The sequence below is a fragment of the Lynx canadensis genome, chromosome A1, assembly GCF_007474595.2.
Source record: "Lynx canadensis isolate LIC74 chromosome A1, mLynCan4.pri.v2, whole genome shotgun sequence".
NCBI lineage: Eukaryota > Metazoa > Chordata > Mammalia > Carnivora > Felidae > Lynx > Lynx canadensis.
In genome coordinates, this window is record NC_044303.2 from 114,595,686 (window position 1) to 114,618,840 (window position 23,155).

Here is a 23,155-nt window from a genome sequence, read left to right on the forward strand (position 1 = left end):
CAGTGTCTTGATCTTTAATCTAACCTGCTCTGCCAAGCTCACCCATCACCTTCTCTGCCAAACCAAAGTCTATGTCCTTTAACGGATCTCCTCCACAGTCCTCTCCAATTTTTAGGGCCTCACTGCTTGTATCACATGCAAGTTTGTAGACTGCTTTGAGAATATACTATAGTTACTTAATCTTCTAACTCCTGGATTGACTGAACTCTTTTCTATCACTTCACAGGAACATATCTTCTACTTCTTGAGCATCATAACAAGCTATATAGTTCAAGCCATAAAGATCCGCAACTTCCAATAACTTTCTTAAACACATCTTTCTTAAGGAGGTTCTACATTCTAGACAATACCCTATGTCTATTTCTTTTTTATTGACCTATTTCTTTATAATAAGGCTCATAACTATTTCGTTTCAGTTATTTAGTAACAAAATTTAGAATAAACTTAGATGATAAATTTGTTAACTCTTACATGGATTTTAGCCTTCAGATAACAATGAATTTATTATTTTTATTTTTTTGAAGTTTAGTTTTTGAGAGACAGAGCATGAGTGGGGGAGGTGCAGAGAGAGGGGGACACAGAACCTGAAGTAGGCTCCAGGCTCTGAGCTGTCAGCACAGAGCCCGATGTGGAGCTCAAACTCAAGAACCGTGGGATCATGAGCCGAGCCAGTCAGATGCTTACCCAACTGAGCCACCCAAGCAACCCAACAATGAATTTTAAACTACACATAAACCCTGCATATAGAAATAGGAAGCAAATAGTATAATGTCCTAAAAATATCATCTGCAAAGACAGTACACTAGGTAGAACCGATGTCTGAGAAAAAGGTCAGTACGACCTATGTCCATGCTCTAATCTTCTTCAAAAGCAATGCCATGAACAGAACACTGAGAACTTTGTTTTCCCAAACATTCAAGAAAAGCTTAATAAGATTATCCTCATTGCATGATGCAACACTTTAAAACATTATTTCTAAATTCAGTCTTGGTTACTTACCTTCTCCAAATAGTTGAACAGCTCATATTTATAATACCACTCCCCCCGCAATAATCTCGTTTCCAGAGATGATAAAACAATTATCATGCAGAGAAAAACCCCACAAGTTTCTCATTCGCATACACAGAGAGAACACACCAAAGACTAGGCTTTTCTTTCAGAGTTTATTGTGTATTGTGTACACACACATTTCACAGGTGTTTTTCTGTTTTTGTTTTTTTAAAAAGTCTGTACACTTCACAAGACAGTACAAACTAGCTACAATCTGCTAGCTACACATTAGGACATTAACACAGCCCATGATTTTTGCCCTAAAACAGGCAACTGTGCTACTCCAACTCTCTGAGAGAGATTTCCCCAGCTCATGTCACATGGCCCAGATGCCTCCTCTTCTGTAACTTCCACTTCTGGAACTGGGCCCACAAGCCCAAGCTCTATCTTGTTTACTTCTACTTCAGGTTCAGCTCAGTGAGGGTACTCTGAAGTTTCACTTTTTCATCTTCATATCTGCTTCAATGGCACAGCGGCGCCCCCTGGTTCCCCCATCCTAGATGACAGGCAGACAAAGAAAGGGAGCATGAGTACAAGTTGCTGAGGAGGTGAGAGAGAAGTTGCAACAATATTGGGGATTTGGTTTCATGGGGAAAGAGGAAGAGAATCAGCAGAAAAATCCAGGATATGAAGGGCATAGATCTGTCTTCCCACAGAGTGGGCTAAAACTTCCTGGAAATAGTTTGTGAGAGGTAATGCAGGACAGAGTATCTTGCTCCTGCCCACTACAGAGGTCACTGGGGTTCACCTGGGGTCCCAAAGAATGACTATTAGTCATCCCACCCAGGCCCCAAACCATGTTCAAAGGAAGAGGAAGAGTAAAAGAAAGGTGGGAGGGTCAGAAAGGGCAGTGGATAGTGAGATTCTTGGCTAACATACCTGTCCAGCTGTTGGTCCCTATAAGAAAGGCCTTTCCTGCAGACTGACCCTGGCACTAGTTCCCTAGCACCTCCTGACAGTTGTTTTCCATGAGATCAGGACAATCAGAAGGCTTCTTTCCATTTGCTGCTCTCTCCCTGCAGCCCAGCTCCTTCCTCTCGTGCAATACTTTGCTGTCTTCAATAGATAAAAGATCCTATTAACCAGCTTTGCAACAGCCAGCCAACTGCTTGGGGATCCACAGTCATTGTTGCAGGCCAATAGGAAAGAAGGGAGATTACAGTGTTCCGTCTGTGGTACAGGCTGAATGAAGCCTGTAGGCAAGATGAATCAGTGAACACTTTTGCTGGGCTAGGCCATTTTTACATTCTTAACATGCAAGGACTCTAAAATTTTAAAAGCTCATGAACACAAGTTGCCTTTGAGGCGACATGAAGAATAAAAATACCACCTTGCATTTGTATAACACTTTAATTTTTTTCAAGCCAGTTCCATACTTATTATCTCATTTTATCCTCACAACATCCCTGTGAGGTAGGCTGGACAGGTACCTCGTTATATGAGCTCCATCACACAGATGAGGAAAACAAGGCTCCAACGGATAATCCAGTGAGTTTCAGAACATGTGGTTTTCTAGCCTGATGTTCTTCCATTACATCATGCCTCAATGCCCCATACGAACACAGAGCCAGAGGATTGTTCAATTTACAGAGGAAAACGATAATTGTTTAGGGCTAGCTTTACTAAGTTTATCTCTAATTCTACCAGCCACTACTGTATGTAGTGGTCACTGTTCCTAAGAGCCTTATCTTAAATTGTATAGAGTGTTTGTGTATCAGGCATCAGTCATGCAACTTAATATTAGGGGAAAAGAAAATAATTATGTGCTGGGCATCTGCTGGTATGAGGAACACTTTTTAGAAGCCAGCTAGTAGCGGCTGCTCTGAGCAATCATTTATTTGTAAGAAAAGAATTGGCAAAAGGTGGAGTCAAGAAATGAGGAGCAGATGCATCCTAGATCCTTACCAAGAGTACCTCATTTCAGCCCAGTGAACTCATAAATAGTCCCTACCCAGCCCACACACACACACATGCAGAAAGACAGAAATGCAGAAGAGACAGTTTCTTAATGACCTGAATAAAGAGAAGTTCAAGACACTGCCACAGTCTGCATGTTGGATTTCCCTCTGCCACCCACCCCCAGCAGGAGCTGAGAATTTTTGTGGCAACACCACCCCTTGCAGCCATTCAATACTTACAAAGAGAGAGAGAAGGAAGGCAGGAGAGCCCATGGGGACACTGTCCTGTTAGAGGACAAACAAACACTGATCAGGTTCCACAGAAACTCTCAGCCACAAGCACCCCAAACCTCAGGATAGAGACACAAGCACCACATACACAAAGACAAAATTAAAAAAAAAACTCAAGAACAAGAGGAAAGAGAACCAAAAGCAGTCTGGCCATTATGCGTCTGGAACAGGAACTGATGGTCCCTGATTGCTGCAAGTCATTTCCCCCACCATGCAAGCACTCACGCAGAGAAACTAATAATTCACTCATTCAGCTCATAATTTCTTGTATGACTGGGCCCTCCAGTCACAGCAGGTTTCTTCAATGTTTGGATAAGTGCAAACCACCACCATCTTAAGATGTACACATGTCTATACACCACTGGAATGTAGCAGCCCAGCAGTTACCAAGTAGCAAGTAGTAACATAAGGCTCCTTAGATGCTTCAGACTTCTAGCACTGGAACACTGGCATACAAGGCTCCTTCTTGGTCTCCTCACCTTCTCTGAAGAATCCTGTTTGCGGGTAGAATCTCTCCCTCGAAGACTTTTAGCACTGATCCCAGACTCAGATGTCTGCATAATCAACTGTGTGGCGAGGAATTGCTACAGGGAAAAGAAACAGGGTTGGCCCCAAGATCTGAGCCAGTATGGAAGAATTCAGACACTTCTGGCTTGTAAACAGGATTTCATGTAGTACCCTTTTGCAAATAGCATTCAAACACTTCTCAACTGATTACAAGTTTTGCATTTCAGGTTTTAATTCTAGTTACATATGCTAAAGGAACTAAAAATGCTAAATATCTATAACCTTTTTTAAAATATTAATATTTGAGAGAGAGAGAGAGAGAGAGAAAGAACAAGTAGGGGAGGGGCAGAGACAGAGGGAGACACAGAATCTGAAGCAGGCTCCAAGCTCTGTCCAAGGTGTCAGCACAGGGCCCGACACGGGGCCTGAACTCCCAAGCTGTGAGATCATGACCTGCACCAAAGTCAGATGCTTAACCTACTGAGCCACCCAGGCGCCCCTAAATACACAACTTTTTTTTGGCCATCATACAAAATAAATCTCTCTTAAGAATGAGAAAGAGAAAAAAACTTGAACCAAAAGTCATTAGGCAATTTACTTTAGCAGACAATAGACAGATAACATCCCTTGGAAGCCCAATATCCCAAAGGGTGTCTGGTAATACTACTATAGAAGTCGATTATCTATGATGGAAAGAATAAACTATATCCTGTTTACTATGTACACACTTGATATAATTTTTAAAAAGGTGTTTACCATTTTATAAATGAATTATTTAAAAACTTCAGGAAACTGAAGTTATTTGCCCAAGGGAGAATATTCTCATAACTCTTTTACCAAGCCAACATGAGAAAACCAACATGAATCCAGCAAGAATAAAATTTTATGTTCCTAATTGTGTCCCTGATGAATATTCTATGTAAAAGCCACAGCACCCTTTCTTGACATCAGTATCAACCCTGCACCTGAATATTTTCATTTCACCCTTGCTAAAATACTAAAGATCCTCAAAGTACCTGGATCTGCTCTAAGACATCTCGCTGCATTTCTACTGCCATATGATAGACATCATGGTCCGAGCTATTATACATTACAGCATTCTGGAACATCAGCATAATGTCACGCTGAAATTCAGCTGTGCTGCGAATCAGTCCATTTTCAATGTTTTTCTTAATAGTTGACAAATCCATAGGCCTAAAAAAAAAAAACAAAACAGGTAAATGGAAGAGAAGAGGACCCAAATGGATCTGAATATATTATTACCATATACATCTTCTCATATATACCCTTAGTCTTAGCTGCCAGGACTCAAATACTAACCCCCTCACCCCAAAATATGCACTTAATCCAAAAACCAAAGTTAATCTATTCAGTAAGTATTGGCTGGGAAAGGTAATAAAGGGGGTTCTTTTAGACTATCTTTGGTGATCCAGCCACTGAAATGATTAGCTTACCACCTGGTTACCTTTACTCACATCAAAAACAGTTGCTTTAAACTTACTGTCTAAAGCAAAAATCCATTAAGACTAAACAATTTACAATTCAGGCAAGTCAGTATGCTGAATGGATCATGGCTTACCTCTGTACAATGCTATGGTAGCCAGGTGCTATATCATCTGTAACAGGCTGCAGGAAGACATTGGCATATCTGTCCAAAAAGAGTAAGGTGCAATTACTTACTTATCCTTCAGAAGCAGGTGAGGGAACATGATTTAAGTAGCTAAAGGTTGTAAGAGCCAATGCCACCAATCCCATATAAACCTACTCAGGCTCTTCTCTAGTCACAAACATGCAGGAGGAATAGGAGAAAATGTTCCTACTGACTGGTAAAGCTCACTCACCTATGATTAGCTGCAGCTCTCCATACAAGCATGATAGCTTTCTTCCAGATTTTCTGTGCCTGAATAGCTTCTTGATCCTCACTACAGACAGAGCTGAAATAAAAGAAGAGAGTCCCATTAAGAAGTCAAAAAAAAAAAAAAAAATCCTCATCATTTCTTGTCAACTATTAGTTCCAGACCAAGAAAGAGAAGATGAAAAAGTAAGACTCTCCCACTTCTCACCTCCACTATCTTGACCTCAAAGAAGAATCTCAGATACTCACAACTGTGAAGAAGCAGGGCTGCTGGGGATGGAGTCTGCCAGTGTATGGGACTGCAGCGTAGCATTGTGTATGCTAAAGCCATCATCACTCTCGCTCACAGGGGGTTCATTATCCATTTCTGACAAATAGCCTTCTCCTTGATCTTCTTCCTTAGCCTCCTCGAGGCTGGCCGCTTCACTGACTCCATCTTCCTCCTCATCCTCACCTGGGGCATCCTTAGACACAGTGTGCTCCGGTCAACAAATGCAAGCAAAGCTATCCAGCAAAGTGTCATTAAACATGATCTTTTGGGTTAGATCAGTTCTAGAAAATGGCCTCACACTGTTTCCTGACTGAGCTCTCTATCACTTATACTACCATCTACTTACACTAACTGATCAAGTTTAATTTAGAACCTGGACAAAGAAGAAGACCCAGGATCTTTTTAAAAGGAAGAAAAAAAAAAGCTACTTACTTAAGACTAAGCTAAGAGGCGTTCCTTCTTTCCCCTTGCTCTTGAGAGGAACTCTGACCCTGGGTACAAAGTTATCAAAAATAGTTTTTATTTTGTGTCTCATCTGATGGAGCAAGCTCACATCGCATCACTTTAAATGTTTATTACTGTTTATAACTACTTTAGTAATTCTAAAAAGAAAACTCTGGATAACTTTCTTTGGATAGAGTAATAATTTGATTTCTTGTATGTTCTCCCTGACTCTGGCATCCCTATTTACTCCAAATCACTCTGAGGTATCAAAGTTTCTTTGTGCATTATAAATGCAAAAGAAAGCTCTGTGTGAAATTCACATATTCTTTCAGATGGGAAGCACATGTGGCCACAGTACTGCCAGTATGCCTGACTGTCCACTGCAACTTTTCCCCACGCAACTCCTTTAACCAGTCTCATCTCAGAAAAAAAGATGCACGTTCACTGAAATTTATTACAAAGGTAGTGCTATTGGGAAATCTAGTCACACAGCAAGAGGAATAAAGAAAAGTCTGAAATACCTTTATCTGGCTTCCAAAAATAGTCCCTGATTCTTCTTTCAATGAGTCTGCAGAGGAGAGAAAGACTACCTGAAGATTTTTCCACCTTAGCCTTCCCCTTCCTATGGACAATAATCCCCTGCAGCTCTCCTTTCCATGCTGACCTATTCTACCTCCTCTACTTGCCCACAACCCACAATCCCTCAAGAAGCCTAAGCAAAGGATTTCAAGTTAGTTAGAGAGTTCAGATTTCCTGGGCTTATTATTTACCTGACATTTCAAACTTGTGCTGAGTCTCTGCCTCTAAAGGATCTTCAATGGGATTTGAGCCATGTGATGGAGACAACATGCTTTCAGGGGATGCCTGAAGACCAAAAAGAATACATACCCTAAATACTGATACATCACTTCAGCTACAGAAGTTTATTTTTTCGGGGCGCCTGGGTGGCGCAGTCGGTTAAGCGTCCGACTTCAGCCAGGTCACGATCTCGCACTCCGTGAGTTCGAGCCCCGCGTCAGGCTCTGGGCTGATGGCTCGGAGCCTGGAGCCTGTTTCCAATTCTGTGTCTCCCTCTGTCTCTGCCCCTCCCCCGTTCATGCTCTGTCTCTCTCTGTCCCAAAAATAAATAAAAACGTTGAAAAAACAAAAAAAAAAAAAAAAAAGAAGTTTATTTTTTCAATGTTTATTTCTTTTCAAGAGAGAGAGAATGAGCAGGGAGGGGAAGAGAGAGAGGGAGATACAGAATCTGAAGCAGACACAGGGCCCAAACACATGAACTGCAAGATCATGACCCGAGCCAAAGTCACATGCTTAACCGACTGAGCCACCCAGGCACCCCCAGAAGTTTATTTTTTAATGATCAGACTACAGAAGAAACTCTTAGTCCTACCCACGTAAAAGGAATCTAATGGTCACCTTACAAGGAGCAGGATAAGCATATATAGCAATGATCACACCTATAGACTATGGCCACATCAACCATGTGACAATTCAGGAATGCAACAGGAAAACCAAAGGCCTAAGCATCACTTTTTTTTAAACGTTTATTTCTGAGAGAAAGAGAGCGTGAGAGGGAGAGGGGCAGAGAGAGAGGGAGACACAGAATCTAAAGCAGGCTCCAGGCTCCGAGCTGTCAGCACAGAGCCTAACGTGGGGCTCAAACTCATGAACTGCGAGATCATGACCTGAGCCAAAGTCAGACACCCAACCAACTGAGCCACCCAGGTGCCCCTTAAGCAGTCACTTCTTACCTAAAGTATAACCCTCCATCCTCCCAGGTCGATTTTATTTACTTATTTTTTAAAAATTTTTTTAAAGCTTTTCTTTAAAAAAAAAGTTTGAGTAAGAGAGAGAGTGGCCATGAGCAGGGGAGGGGCAGAGAGGGAGAGAGAGAGGATCCCAAGCAGGCTCTGCACTGCCAGCGCAGAGCCCGATGTGGGGCTCTAATCACGAACTGTAAGATCATGACCTGAGTTGAAACCAAGAGTTAGACACTTAACCAACTGAGACACCCAGGCGCCCCTAATATTTTTTTTTTTTTAAGTTTTTTTTTTTTTTTAACGTTTATTTATTTTTGGGACAGAGAGAGACAGAGCATGAACGGGGGAGGGGCAGAGAGAGAGGGAGACACAGAATCAGAAGCAGGCTCCAGGCTCTGAGCCATCAGCCCAGAGCCTGACGCAGGGCTCGAACTCACGGACCGCGAGATCGTGACCCGGGCTGAAGTCGGACGCTTAACCGACTGAGCCACCCAGGCACCCCTATTTTTGAGAGAGAAAGAAAGCTCGCACACATGCAAGTGGAGGTGCAGAAGGGGGGGGGGGGGGGAGAGAGAGAGAGAGAGAGAGAGAGAGAGAGAGAGAGAGAGAGAGATTGACTGACTGACTGATTCCCAAGCAGGCTCTGCTGACAGCACAGAGCCAGAGCCACAGCTGGGGCTCAGTCCCAGGAACAGTGAAATCATGACCTGAGCCAGAATCAAGAGTTGCCTGCTTAACCGACTGAACCATCCAGGTGCCCCTCCCAGGCCAATTTTAAATACCTCTGTCTTCACAGTTGTAAGTGGAGTCTCATTGCCTTTCCCACCGGAAACATCTGCTTCAGCAATCTCTCCTGGGGCAATGTTTCTTGGTTCCTCATCTAAGTCCTGACTTCTGAGTTCTGGTGGCTCCATACTTGTGGCTGGAACAACTCCAGCTACTATTTCAGGACCTGAGATGCCTTGCTCTGGTTCTGCAGGTTCCATTTTAATCTCAACACTGGGCTCCCTGATGTCCACCAGTTCATGGATTCCTTTGTTTTCGGTTTCCTCAAAGTCCAGCCTTTCTTGCTTGACAGTCATCTCCGGTGCAGGGAGAGATACTGGCTTGTCCCGTTCCTGCTGGATAGGGTGCTCCCAGGGGCCAGGCAGGGACTGGGGATCATCATTCTCTTCACAGAATGACAGTGCTGCTTCTACTGCTGCCACATCCAGCACTTCAGGATGATCATCTACCTGTCCCATAATACATACACTGTTGAAGTCAAAGAAAGAAGCCCAAGTCCCTCAATTCTGTTAGCACCAAATGAAATGACCTCAATCTATAGCTTCTCTCTCCATCTTCTCCATGTAGCAGATGCAACCAATGGGCAGGCACCTGTCCTATGCAAACCAATAACACAGGGATGGCTGCGAAAGGACTAATGTGAGCACCAAAGGGCTTGGGACTATGGAGATGGAGATGGGCAGAAGCAGGAAAAATGTTTATGTACCTACAAGAAGCAAGGAGAGGCTGAGGAGAGAAGCCTATGTAGGACTGATGAGAGATTCTTTTGGGCTCTGTGAATAGTTACCTTGTCCTCAATGATGGCAATGATGTCTCCAACGGTCTCAAAGTCCAGCTCTTCACCTGTGTAGGACACAGCAATATCCATCTTCTCAGCCAAATCTAAATCTTCCTTCCCATCTATGCTGGGAGGCTTTGATCCTCCAGGAGCCTCGGCTACCCCTGATCGGAAACACTCTTCTTTGATAGAATTGATGATCATGGAGATTTCACTGCTATCCATGGAAACAGTCACAGTATGTGGATCCCCCACAGCCTCCATGGGGACACAGGTGTCAGGCTGACTCACTGAATAACAGGAAGAGAAAAGAATTTCAGAAGCTTATCTAGTACCAAGTGACCACCTGGAGATCAACCAAGGCTATAGACAGATGTCAAGTACCCACACACTTAAGCTCAAAAAGTTACCTTAGATCTACATCTGCCTATGTTTTTTGGTTCTCACTTTTATCTAGAAAGTAGGGTGAGCACACATTCTCAAGCCTACTCATATGTGTACACTTAGCCCCTTTCCCCCAACACATAAATGCCCGCCCACATCTTTTCATTCTTGTTTTTCTAAGGATAGAGATGTCCATGGAGAACAGGACAGAAGCATCTGAATTGGAGATGATGCTCTTGGTCAGCTTTCTCTAACTGAAGCTCGAGATGAAATTTTGGACCTAGTGGCTGCTCAGGGCGTGGGTCAGGGACGCACCTGGAGCTACACTCTCAGGAGTGGAGACAGCCGGAGCAGAGGATGGTGCTGGCAGCGCAGGCATCATGACAATGGTAGCCTGGGACACAGACTCTACAGGGGGTGGCACAAGTTTAACTGGAGGTTCACTGGCAACAGTAGTGAAGGAAGCAAGAGGAGTGGTGAACTGTGTAGGACCAGCTTCTAAAAGCCGGGAAAGAGTAGGAGCACCTAACAGACAAAGAGGTACACAAAATGAGGTAAGAGGAAAGCACATAAATACGAAGCAAGAGCCACTTTAAGACTCAACCAAGAAAAGTTTTAGTCTCAAAGGATGAAAGGAACTCTTCTTTTTTTTAAGTAAGCTCATTATCTATTTCCTTACTTTTTCCAAGCTTTCTAATAAAGATCTTCTTCCAAGTTAGGAATAAACCAAAATACTAGAACACACAGGGTGTATGAAAAACGGGTGGAAATTTTTCACTGGAAGAAAATCAAACAATAACAACAAAACCACGAAAAACTGGTATGAATAAATCTGTCACTTCTGCTTCAGTTAAGCATGCTGTAAACCACCCAAGTTCAACACCATTCAAATATCAATAACTGAGGTTTGATATTTTGTAAAGCTTTTCTCTTTGCTTTACTTTTTCTATCTCACTCAATTCTCTCAACATCCTTGTAAAGTACATTATGTTGCAATTAATAAAAAAGCAAACTGGAGCTCAAGAGTTAAGTCATCTCGCCAAGGTCACAAAATCAGTAATGTAGGAAGCCTGAGACTCAAGTCCAGTTCTCTGGCTCCAAATCTTGATCCCCTATACTACAGCCTCAGATATCTCTAGCGCCTTTCCATAATTTTGCAAGCCCCAGAGAAGCAGCTTCACTACTAACTTCACTATTCTTCTCATCATTATCTATGCTGTGGTCATCCAGAGATATTACTATTTAGAAGACAGAATGGATTTACAATCTGGGGCACTATGTGGTTTAATAGGTAAGGTAGCTCCAAAAAAAGTTGGGCTTTACATCTAGGAATGACAGTTGCTTATTATCAGAGGCTAGAAACCAAAGATAGTCAATACTAAGATTAACATCTTTGAAGTAAAGTAGATAATGGAAAAGTATTGACTTACCTGAGGCAGCAGGGGAGGCTGCAACAGTGTTGGGTGTTTGCTGCATCTCCCCACCATGTATCATGGGAAGAACCCCGCCTACCTCCAGGAGGACACCTGTACTGTTCAAGTGGCCAGAAGCCACAGCCATTTCACTCTCACTGACCTATTAGGGAAGAACAGAGGTGAAGGATACACTCAAGCTATCCTTTACTACCACTTCCCAAAAAAGCTTCAGCAGTTGACCAAACTTCATGAAGTTAATATCCATAGAGAATAATTTCAGACACAAGGGAAGCTCTACTTTTTAAAACTTATTTGACAAGAGTTCTCTGTAGAAGAGAACCAAAACAGATGTGGTTTCAGATAACTCAGGACCCGAGGATACTATCAACTTATTGGTTTTTTGTTTCTGTTTTTGTTAAGTTAACATTTAATTAGGAGATCTCTTTCTCTTTTGAACTTTTTTTTTCCATGTCATATTTTAGGTCCCAGGCACTCCCTTCCAAAGTACTAAATCACCACAGCTCTCAAACACCCACAGAAGTCTCCATACCAGTCTGGGGCTAGTAGGCAGGAGGCTGCCCTTCTTCAAGAGCTCTGACAGCAGAGGGGAGGGGGGTGGAGTTGCTTTCTGTCCAAGCATCTTTTTCTGGGGTGAATCATCTGTTACTGGGGTCATGGGGGCTTCTAAGGGTGCAGAGCCTGGAGGAAGGGTGTCAGGAATCCCAGGAAACGAGGTGACTGGGGTACTCGGCAAAGTCCCAGGGGTTACCTAAGAGACAACAGAGAACCTTTATCTGACTTCTCATACTCTGGAAGGTTCCCTACTAATCTGGATGGGTTAGTGTGTCTAACTATTACTTTATTAGTCCTGAGTGTAACTGCCCAGAACCCTCTACCCCTCCTGCTCTCAGCCATAGGTTTCTTCCAGGTTTCTCTGTTCCACCCAAACTCACAGTGACCCAAACATTCCACCCAACCTGCCTTTTACAAACTCCTTAACCACTACCAATATTATATTTACAAGAACACTATCCCTCATTTCAGCAGAAATTTAAAAAAACTAGTTTACTTACAAACAACTTCTTATTTTACCTATCTCTCAAAAGGTCAAAAGGCTCAACATTTTTAGGTCCATCCTTATCTTAAGAGCACAGAACATGGTAAATTAAGTCTTTGGCCTTCAGACCAAGAGAGGAAATTGCCTCTAGGCCAAAAGTGGTTTCCTCATCACTCAGCTCTCTGCTGGCTTATTGCCCCTTTGCTGATCAATTCCTGCAGATGAAAATACACTCACTCCAGAGGTGGCCTCTTCCATAGTGGTTGTAGTCAAGTCTCCAAGTGGATAATCACCTCCTGGGGAGGCAGAATCTATAGGAGAGCGGACCATCACAGTGGGTAATCTCCGAGGGGGTGTCTTTACTGCTTGACGAGCTAAAACATAAAAAGCAACAATTTTTAAGTTTTCAAGATTAAATAAACGAAACTGGTCACTACTCTGCTATTACATAAAAGACAAATAGGGACGTTGCCTAATTAAAGCAGTATTCTACTTGTGGGAGACAGATACCTCTTTTTTAAAAGTTTATTTAAGTAATCTCTACACGCAACATGGGTCTCAAACTCACGGCCCTGAGATCAAATGTCAAATGCTCTCCCAACTGAGCCAGCCAGTCACCATGAGACAAGCAACTTTTTAAGACTCATTTTTCCTAAGCATAATTCTCACTCTAAGCAAACCCACTGAACTATCTCATAGGTTCTTGGAACAGGAAGGTGGCTTAAACATCCTTCAATATCCTCTTCAACAACTTATTATTACGATTTTGTTTTTAATACGAGAAAAGACCTCACTGGCTCAGAGCTAGAGCTACAAATGCTTATATTCTTATCCAATGACTGGGCTATTCTTAATCTTCTTATAGAGCTTTGCTTCCTAAAAACTTAATTATATTCAACATCTATATTATCAAGCCTTCGCGTCCTAAAAGGACCCTAAGTCTAGTGAGAACAGAGCAGAGCTCATTTTCCAAGAGTTTCTTCCTGGATATAAAGGGATGTTTTTATTGTGGTAAAAAAGAAGAGGACATAGATAAGTGCGCAAATAAAATGGAATTAGTGGATTCTATGTTACAATATAGTCTTCAACTGTTATTAACATGCAGTACTGTATATATAGTTAACTGCTAAAGGGAGTCAGGAGGAGGTTCCATTTACCTTGATATGCAGCATCTGTAGCCTTCCTCTTTACTTCAGCCTCCTCTTCCTCCAATTTCTTTTTCCTAAAGCGGGAAGTAAGGGTAAGATCCTAGCCAGCTCTAACTCCTCCACAGGTCATAACACCCTTACAAAGAAATTTCTGCCAGGCTAGCACTCTATGGAGGAAAGGCCTAAAAAGGAATACTTCTCAGCAAAACAGGAAATTTTTAGTGTACTGCCAAACTACCAGCTCTTCATTCAGGCAAACTAAAGCCACTTTTAAGTTAAAATTAAGTTGTATCTTCACACTGAAATATTCCACATTATTGTCTACAACTCATTCTCCCCTCCCAGCTACCAGGCCATGGGGCAGCTTTTCCCTTCCAGAATCACTCCAGACTAAAGGGATGGCAGATGGAGGAGATAAGCCAGAATACTTGAGGAGAAAAAGGATAAAAACAGAGGAAGGTATACAGAAGGAAGAACAATATAATATAACCCACATCACAATGTCATTGCAAAGCTCATCCAGTCTGCTGTCCATGTGCCCAGCTTGAATTAGTTCTGCATCTCTTTTCAGCCGTCTAGAAATAAAGAGAAATGAGTTAACTAGAAATAATGAGAAATGAGTTTAATTTTAAAAAATTCTGAGCAGTATCAAAAGTCAGCCCCTTTGGTCTCTCCCAACCATTTGGCATTCCCTCTGCTAAGTACCTATATTTTTCTTGGGTTTCCTTTATCACTTTCTTTAGTTCCTCAACTCGTTCAGCAGTCAATTTCCGAACAATGACATCTTCAACAGTTTCTACCACTTCGCCCTTTTCACCCCTTTTCCGTCTGTAGAAAATTTCAAAACAAAAACGCACATTTGCATAAAAGAACATTCGTTCCCACTCCCACTTGCTTTCTTTGAGCCTCTCCACCATCTAACCATAGATAACTTCTGCTCTATTTTTATCACCCAGTAATACTAATAATATAAATATATTATTTATATATTATAACCATATATTATAAATTTATATATATTTAAAAATACTTATTTATATATATAAATATATTATATATATATTTATATATTATAAATAATATAAACAATATAAAACTGACAGGATTCCTCAGTAAACCTTCTCCACTAAAGAGATGTGGCTTGAACACCTGGCTTTGTACTCACTTTGGGGTCTCAGTGGTCTCTAGAAGCTCTGAGTACTGGGAAGCACAATGCTATGAAAAAAAGTAAAAATATGATGAACAAGCCTGGAAAGGAATGATCTTTAAAAGTTTCAACATCTCGTGCTCGCTTCGGCAGCACATATACGAAAAGTTTCAACATCTCAAACTAAGGCTTGCAAAGAAGAGCTATATGTAAGATGAGTGGTCTCTAGAAGGGCAAATACTCTGCAGTCAAATCAGTTCAAAATACTTAGTACCAGGACATAGAATAGGGAGTCTTCTAACCTAGAATTTATATATGCAAGGAAAAGCAACCCAATAGCCAATATGTATAGTTAATATCTACTGAGTAGTTACCACATGCAAGGTATTGTGCTATACGCTTTACTGGTATTGCCTCAACTAAATCTTTGCAAGAATCTTGAAGTACCTTTTATCTCCATTTTACAAATGAGATAACGGAGAATCATGGTCTAAAGAGTCTAAGTGAAGTCATAGTAAACTCAGATCTTTTTAACTCTCAAGCTTGGACCCTCCTTACCTGTTAGTTACACAACAAGAAAAGTTTATAATATGAACATACATGGGTAGACTGGCCAACAGTGGGGAAAAAAGGAAACAGTATTCTCAACTCTTCTCTCTTTGTGGTATAAAAGACTTGTGATTAAAGAGCAAGGCCTGGAAGGGAATGCATTTCACGTCTCTAAGAATGCTCTAAAAGAGCACTTGCCATTTGCACCTGCATGGATGGAACTAGAGGGTATTATGCTAAGTGAAATTAGTCAGAGAAAGACAAATATCATACGACTTCACTCATATGAGAACTTTAAGAGACAAAACAGATGACCATAAGAGAAGGGAAACAAAAATAATATAAAAACAGGGAGGGGAACAAAACATAAGAGACTCTTAAATATGAAGAACAAACAGAGGGTTACTGGAGGGGTTGTCAGGGGGAGATGGGCTAAATGGGTAAGGAGCATTAAGGAATCTACTCCTGAAATCATTTTTGCGCTATATGCTAACTTGAATGTAAATCAAAAAACATAAAGTAAAAAACAACAAAAAAACTCACAGGAAAAAATAAATAAATAAAAAATAAAAGAGCACTTGCTTGGGAACTTACTTTTTGAGAGAACCAGTCTGGAGGGCGGCCAGGTTCTGCAAAGGGCTTGATTGCTCTGCTAACTGATACCCTACACAAAATGAGAAAAGCCTATTACACACTAAATAGAAAAAAAAGGGGGCGGGGGTGGGGGTTGAGGGGAAGCTATGCTAATAGTTCAAGGTTTGGAGTACAAAATTTAGAATAAATAAATTGCCACCAGAAAGTATTCTAGAATATGTGACTATGGAAAATGACACAACTACTTTAAAATCATTTAGAGGTAAAGAATCATTGTGAAACCGTTCTCACAGGTGATCTATTTCCTGGCTGAAGTGAAGGTATTAGTCTAGTACATCACCATTTCTGTTCATTTGAGAAAGTATTTTCATGTTGATTTTGGCTCTTTTATTTTTTTTTAAATTTTTTTTTTTTTAACGTTTTTATTTATTTTTGGGACAGAGAGAGACAGAGCATGAACGGGGGAGGGGCAGAGAGAGAGGGAGACACAGAATCGGAAACAGGCTCCAGGCTCTGAGCCATCAGCCCAGAGCCTGACGCGGGGCTCGAACTCACGGACCGCGAGATCGTGACCTGGCTGAAGTCGGACGCCTAACCGACTGCGCCACCCAGGCGCCCCGATTTTGGCTCTTTTAAAGAGATCTGTCTTTTGAAAATCAGTTTGTAATATATTTCAGACTAAAAAGTTATTTTTTAGAGTGCATGGGTGGCTCAATCGGTTAGTGTACAACTTCAGCTCAGGTCATGATCCCACAGTTTGTGAGTTTGAGCCCCGCATCAGGCTCTGACAGTAAGGAGCCTGCTTGGGATTTCTCCCTTTGGCCCTTCCCCACTTCCACTCTGTCAAAATGAAAAAACTTAAAAAAATTTTTTTTTCTAATAAAAAAGTTATCTTTTGATCCACTAATACAATTCATAGGAATGTAATATAAAAAAATAACCTAACAGGGGTGCCTGGGTGGTTCTGACTCTTAGTTTCAGCTTAGGTCATGTTCTCAGAGTACCATGAGTTGGAGCCCCACGTCAGGCTCTGTACTAGTAGAGTGCAGTAGAGGCCCCCCTTCTCTGCCCCTCCCCCACTCGCACTGTCTCTCTCAAAATAAACTTTAAAAAAATAGTAATAATCCAACAAAAAAGCAACTACCAAGAAGAAAGCATGATGTGGACTTGATCAGAACAACAGTTAAGTTTTTCCTAAATGCCTGCAAGGGATTTAACTTATGGCATTTCACCTCAACAAAACATTAAATAGACCATAAAAATAATTATAAAATGTATGTAGCAAAAAGAAACATATGTACTACATAATATTAAGTGAAAAAATGAGACAAATTTCGGCTATCATGTAATCAAGCAATCTTTTAAAAAGTTGTAGATAAGGGGCGCCTGGGTGGCGCAGTCGGTTAAGCGTCCGACTTCAGCCAGGTCACGATCTCACGGTCTGTGAGTTCGAGCCCCGCGTCAGGCTCTGGGCTGATGGCTCGGAGCCTGGAGCCTGTTTCCGATTCTGTGTTTCCCTCTCTCTCTGCCCCTCCCCCGTTCATGCTCTGTCTCTGTCTGTCCCAAAAATAAAAATAAAAACGTTGAAAAAAAAAAAAAAAAAAAAAAGTTGTAGATAAAAAGACAAACAGAAATAAAAACAAGACTAGAATGGGATCACAGTGGTATGCAAGGGAGCTTTAATTGTGTCTATGTTTATTTCTTTAAAAGGATGTGAAGAAAATATGACAAACTATTAAGATTTATTAAATCCAGGTACTGGATACATGGATATCCTATCTTATTCTCCACACTATATGGTTAAAAAACTACATAACTTTATTTTTTGTTTTAAAAAAAAAATTTTTTTTTTTAACGTTTATTTATTTTTGAGACAGAGAGAGACAGAGCATGAACGGGGGAGGGTCAGAGAGAGAGGGAGACACAGAATCTGAAACAGGCTCCAGGCTCTGAGCAGTCAGCACAGAGCCCGACGCGGGGCTCGAACTCACATACCGCGAGATCGTGACCTGAGCCGAAGTTGGACGCTTAACCGACTGAGCCACCCAGGCGCCCCAAAACTACATAACTTTAAAAAGAAAAGTTTTTTTTCAATTTGTGTTGAGATAATGGGATCACACAGCTCTTTTCCTTTATAATATTGTTATTATGATATTGTTATATGGATAGCTATCAACAAAAAATAAAGTTCGATACATAATTTACACCTTGTACCAAGAAAAGCCCCAAATGAACCAAAGATTTAAATGTTAAAAAAAATTTTAACTAGGGGCACCTGGGTGGCTGTCAATTCAGTATCAGTTAAGGACTAAGTTAATCCCTGCTTGGGAGTGTCTCTCTCCGTCTCTTTGCTCCTCTTGCGCACCTGTTCATGCGCGCTCTTGTGCTCTCTCAAAATAAGTAAACTAATCGGGGCGCCTGGGTGGCGCAGTCGGTTAAGCGTCCAACTTCAGCCAGGTCACGATCTCGCGGTCCGTGAGTTCGAGCCCCGCGTCGGGCTCTGGGCTGATGGCTCAGAGCCTGGAGCCTGTTTCCGATTCTGTGTCTCCCTCTGTCTCTGCCCCTCCCCCGTTCATGCTCTGTCTCTCTCTGTCCCAAAAATAAATAAACGTTGAAAAAATAAATAAATAAACTAATTAATATTAAAAGAAATTTAACCATGGAAGTATGAGAAAAAAATCATAGAATTATTTTATAATCTCAGACTAGAGACGAACTTTCTAAATAGGTCACAAAATCCAGGACCTGTCAAAAAAAAAATATTAATAAACTAAGTGTATTTTAAAAGTCTTAATGTAAAAATATTACCACAAGAAAAGACAATGGCACACTGGTTTTTAAAAAAATGCATCTCATAGCTCAAACAAATGGCTAATCTCCCTAGTATGTAAGGAGCCCTCTCCCAAGTAATGAGAAAAGACAAATAATCAAGAAGAAAAATGGAAGAAGGCATCTTACAAAAAAAGCACTATAAACAGCTCTTTAACACACAAAGATATTCAACCACACTCAACATAAGATAAATGTAAATGAAAAATATAAAAATATGAGAACCATTTCTCACCTTTTATAATATTGTGAAAGATCGAACCAAAAAACAAGCATTGTGATATATCACCAACGGGAATATAAATCGAAACAACTGGAGTAGGTCAATTTGAAATATTTACCAAATTCTGTATCATATATTCTTTGACCCAATAATCCTATTTTTACTTTACATACAAATATGCAAAGTCATATTTGTATTAGGAAATGTCCATCAATAGAATACCAGGTAAATAAATTACAGTTACCTTTATCACAATACCACACAGACACTTAAGAAAAAACAGAATGAGACAGAGCTTCACATACACTAAGTTACAGAAAAGAAGACAAGCAACAGCAAGGTAAAGAACAGTATATATAGTATAAAACCATTTGTGTTTACAAAGTAGGAGGCGAGGGGTGCTTGGATGGCTCAGTCAGTGTCTGACTTCGGCTCAGGTCATGATCTCTCGGTCCCTGGGTTCCAACCCCATGTCGGGCTCTGTGCTGACAGCTCAGAGCCTGGAACTTACTTCAGATTCTGTGTCTCCCTCTCTATCTGCCCATCCCTCACTCATGCTCTGTCACTCTCCCTTTCAAAATTAAACATTAAAAAAAAAAAAAAAGGAGAAGAAAACATGTATTTGCTAATGTATATAAAATCAATGCCAGAGAAACACAAGTAATGAAACTCTAAGAAAATGCTAACACTGGTAGATGAGGTATAGCAATGGAAGACACTGTGTGCCATTCTGAACTTGGAAACTTATGATTTAGTACCTCCAAAAAAAGAAATGCAATTTAAAATTTCAAAGTTTTACTTAAGTGTTCTTATACTATTTTTAATTTGTGATTTATCAAATTAGTGTGATGCATTTTGTCTTAGGGTTTACCATTTAATTTGGTTTAAAAACAGCTATTACCTAGGATATCCAGATTTCACCTTTAAAAAGTTATTTGAAGGGCACCTGGGTGGCTCAGTCGGTTAAGTGTCCAACTTTGGCTCAGGTCATGATCTCACAGTTTATGGGTTCAAGCCCCACATCAGGTTCTGTGCTGAGCTCGGAGCCCAGAGCCTGCTTTGGATTCTGTGTCTTCCTTCCTCTCTCTCTGCCCCTCCCCTGCTCATGCTCTCTCTCAAATATAAATAAACATTAAAAAAAATTTTTAAGTCATTTGGAAAATATATAAAGCTGCAGAAATGTTAAGTGTAACCAGCAATGGTGCCTCTGTAGACTCATTTGAACAATTAAAATAGTAGAGATGTGCCACAAAACACAAATTTGTTTATTAAATAATTAACAGGCTTAAGACAAGTAAAAGGTGTCTTTTGATTCTGAGGAAAAACAAGCAAATGTTACAAATAAAAACGGGTACGTCCTAGAAGTAAAAAAAAAAAAAAAAAAAAAATTGGAAACCAGAGTCCTTACTTTCTGGTCTCTAAAAAGAAATACTGAGTGCCAAGACAATTTCAATAGGGAAAGAACAGTCTTTTCAACAAAGACTGGAGACTGAGACAACTGCAAATCTACATGTAAAAAAGATCCCCGTCTTACAACCTACAGAAAAATTACTCAAAATGGATCACAGACCCATATATAGAGAGCTAAAACTATAAAGCTTTGGGGATGCCTGGCTGGCTCAGTCAGAAGAGCATGCAATTCTTGATCTCAGGGTTGTGAGCTCCAGCCTCCCACAATGGGGGGAGAGATTAAACAAAAATATAAACAAAATAAACCTAGCTTTGAAAACATAGAAGTAAATGGTCTCTTAGCTATGACACCAAAAGCATTAAACAACACAAGAAAAAATAAATTGGACATATCAAAATTAAAAACTTTTGTGCCATAAATTAAACCAATCAAAAAAAAATGAAAAGACAACACACAAAAGAAAAATCTGCAAATTATCTGACAAGCAATTTGTGTCCAGAATATTTACAGATCTTAAAGCTCAATAATAAAAATATAGATAATCCAAAGGATCTGAGCAGACATTTTCCCAAAGACAGACAAATGACCAATAAGCACCTGAAAAGATGCTCAACAACATTATCAGGGATATACAAATCAAAACCACAATGAGATACCATTTCATACCCACTAGCATGACACACAGTAAGTGTTGTCAAGTATACAAAGAAAATTCATTGCCTGTGGGAATATAAAGACCATGGGGCCCTTTTATTTTTAAAATTTTTTTAAATGTTTACTAACTTTTGAGACAATGCGAGAGACAGAGTGCAAGCAGCACAGGGGCAAACAGAGGGAGACAAAGAATCTGAAGCAGGCTCCAAGCTCTGAGCTCTCAGCCAAGAACCCCACGCGGGGCTCTAACTCACAAACCCTGAGATCATAACCTGAGCCGAAGTAGGAGGCTTCACCGACTGAGCCACTCAGGCGCCCTAAAATGGGGCCTTTTTACAACACAGTTCTGCTATTCCTCAAATTTCATTTATATGAAATGTCCAGAATAGGCCATCTAGAGAGACAGGAAGCAGACGGGGTATTTTTGCCTGAGGGTGTGTGTGGGGGTGGATGTTACGGAGGTGGAGAGGAGACTGTCAAGTGGCAGTTTAAGGAAGGGATAAGAGACTGCTTTTAAGAGTAATGAAAACGTTCTAAAATTAGTCTGTGGAGATGATTACACAACTCTGTGAATATACTAGGTTACTTTTATGGTATTTGAATTAAATTTCAATAAAGCTGTTAAAAAACAAATACTGCTTAAGGGTTAGTATGATTAACTGTAACATTGCACCAGTGTAATAAAAAAATACCCAACAGTTTCTAAGACCCAAGAAAGCAGCCATCTTAGATGCCTTACCAATTTTGATCTCCACTCCTCATAACCGAAGAGGCTAAACAGAGCTTCTCTCGGATGGACCATGGCTCTGTAGGGCCAGTACTCAGCAGCTTGTGTTCTAAAAGGAGAAAAGTCTTAGAGAACAAGCCACCCAGACACTAGTTCTAAGGCCCAAAGTAAGGACTAAAAGCCTAATGCAAAACATCCCGGATTCTAAGAACAAAATGAGTTACTATCACCGAATATTGATTTTCACCTAAGAAAATACCACCACCGAATGATTATTCCATATGAATTGCACTGAATATCTGGCAAACCTTTTACTTCTTCAAATGACAAGGCTACCGTTTTATTCTAAAAATGGAAGGGGGAAGGTCAGAGTAAGATAAGGCACCTCCCGGAGAGGCCCAGTTTTAACATTTTATTCAAATTTGAACGCAAAGGCTTCTTCCCAGGATTCCGAGCGGCCACCCGCCACTCCACCCCGAGCCTAGTGCCCTGCCTCTTTCTTAGCATAAACTTGTTTACTTCTCTCAGTACCTCCTCCCCCAAGTAGCTGTCGGGCCTAAAAGACCTTTTCAGTGTATCCAACAGAGGAAAATGGCTGAGACGCAGAAAACGCAGTTTTCCTAGTGGCCGAACGTTTTCCTAGTGGCCAAAAAAGCTAACAGTTAAAGTACCCTGTTTCTGTGGGAGATAGAGTACGGGCCTCAAAAACGTTGGTCAGAAAACGAATGGCTTTTGGAAATCAGGCTACTCCGTACGGCTACCGGCATTTCTTCGTCTGCACACCCAAGACTCCAGAGCCCCTTTATCTCTCACCCCGCAGAGCTCCCAAACACACAAAGATTCGCCGAGCTGCTCCTCTCAAATCTCCGCAGCCTCCCTGAAACACAAGACCCTTCGCTTCTGGGCGTCTAGTCGTTGGTCTTCACAGTACGATCGAGCGCAGGTCTTTGAAGACCCTGGGTTCTTAAGCAAATCATTGCACCTGTTCCCTAAGCGCGTGACAGAAATGTGGTGCCTAGTCTCGGATCTAAGAGGCCTTCCACACAAAAACAGCGGACATACTTACTACCCGTTCCTGTCGCCATCTTGGCCCCGAAAACTCCAACCCCCTCTCAGGGAGGACTGCCTGCTGGGGCTTAAGCCCGGGAACTCTGGGAAATAGAGTCCCGACGCTTGTTCGCGATGCCTCCTGGGAAGCGTAGTCCCAACCTTCAGGACGAGCAAGCTCCCTAAACCAGGTTTTTTGAGCGATCTTAGGAAGCAATGTGCTAAAAAGGATGGCTCTGAAGCCTCACAATTTCCTTTAAGTTTCTTAGAAAAGAAACGCGTGTATCCAAGGAAAAGTGTTAAGCGCGAAAAATTCTAGGCTTTCCCAAA

At 41.2% G+C, this 23,155-nt stretch overlaps 1 protein-coding gene across 11 annotated transcripts; it reads right to left on the bottom strand.

The window, feature by feature from the left end:
* Positions 1 to 1,144: 1,144 nt before the first annotated feature.
* On the bottom strand, positions 1,145 to 23,145 carry LOC115516313 (bromodomain-containing protein 8). Of its 11 annotated transcripts, none has more exons than XM_030318879.1 (22): positions 22,845 to 23,143; positions 21,791 to 21,887; positions 15,935 to 16,004; positions 14,810 to 14,859; positions 14,350 to 14,472; positions 14,139 to 14,219; positions 13,654 to 13,718; positions 12,734 to 12,870; positions 11,990 to 12,208; positions 11,455 to 11,599; positions 10,340 to 10,432; positions 9,650 to 9,930; positions 8,859 to 9,311; positions 7,087 to 7,180; positions 6,838 to 6,884; positions 5,851 to 6,065; positions 5,588 to 5,680; positions 5,326 to 5,394; positions 4,763 to 4,940; positions 3,719 to 3,823; positions 3,189 to 3,233; positions 1,145 to 1,546 (listed from the first exon to the last, which is right to left on the bottom strand). In XM_030318879.1, exons 1-22 carry the CDS (start codon positions 22,861 to 22,863, stop codon positions 1,487 to 1,489), a joined length of 2,739 nt encoding a protein of 912 aa, XP_030174739.1. In that variant the 5' UTR covers positions 22,864 to 23,143; the 3' UTR covers positions 1,145 to 1,486. The 11 variants fall into 11 exon arrangements, with proteins under 11 accessions (XP_030174739.1, XP_030174697.1, XP_030174724.1 ...); XM_030318837.1 differs by having other exon boundaries at positions 10,340 to 10,549; XM_030318864.1 differs by having other exon boundaries at positions 10,340 to 10,549; positions 22,841 to 22,895.
* Between the last annotated feature and the right edge of the window lie 10 nt (positions 23,146 to 23,155).

What these genes read in the sequence shown, in the direction of transcription:
- LOC115516313 (XM_030318837.1), bottom strand. An exon ending in AGCCTCCCCTGCTGCCTCAG is followed by an intron (nt 10,550 to 11,454) that starts GTAAGTCAATAC and finishes TTTGTCTGTTAG; the next exon opens with GTGCTCCTACTCTTTCCCGG. An exon ending in TCCTGAGAGTGTAGCTCCAG is followed by an intron (nt 9,931 to 10,339) that starts GTGCGTCCCTGA and finishes CCTGTTATTCAG; the next exon opens with TGAGTCAGCCTGACACCTGT.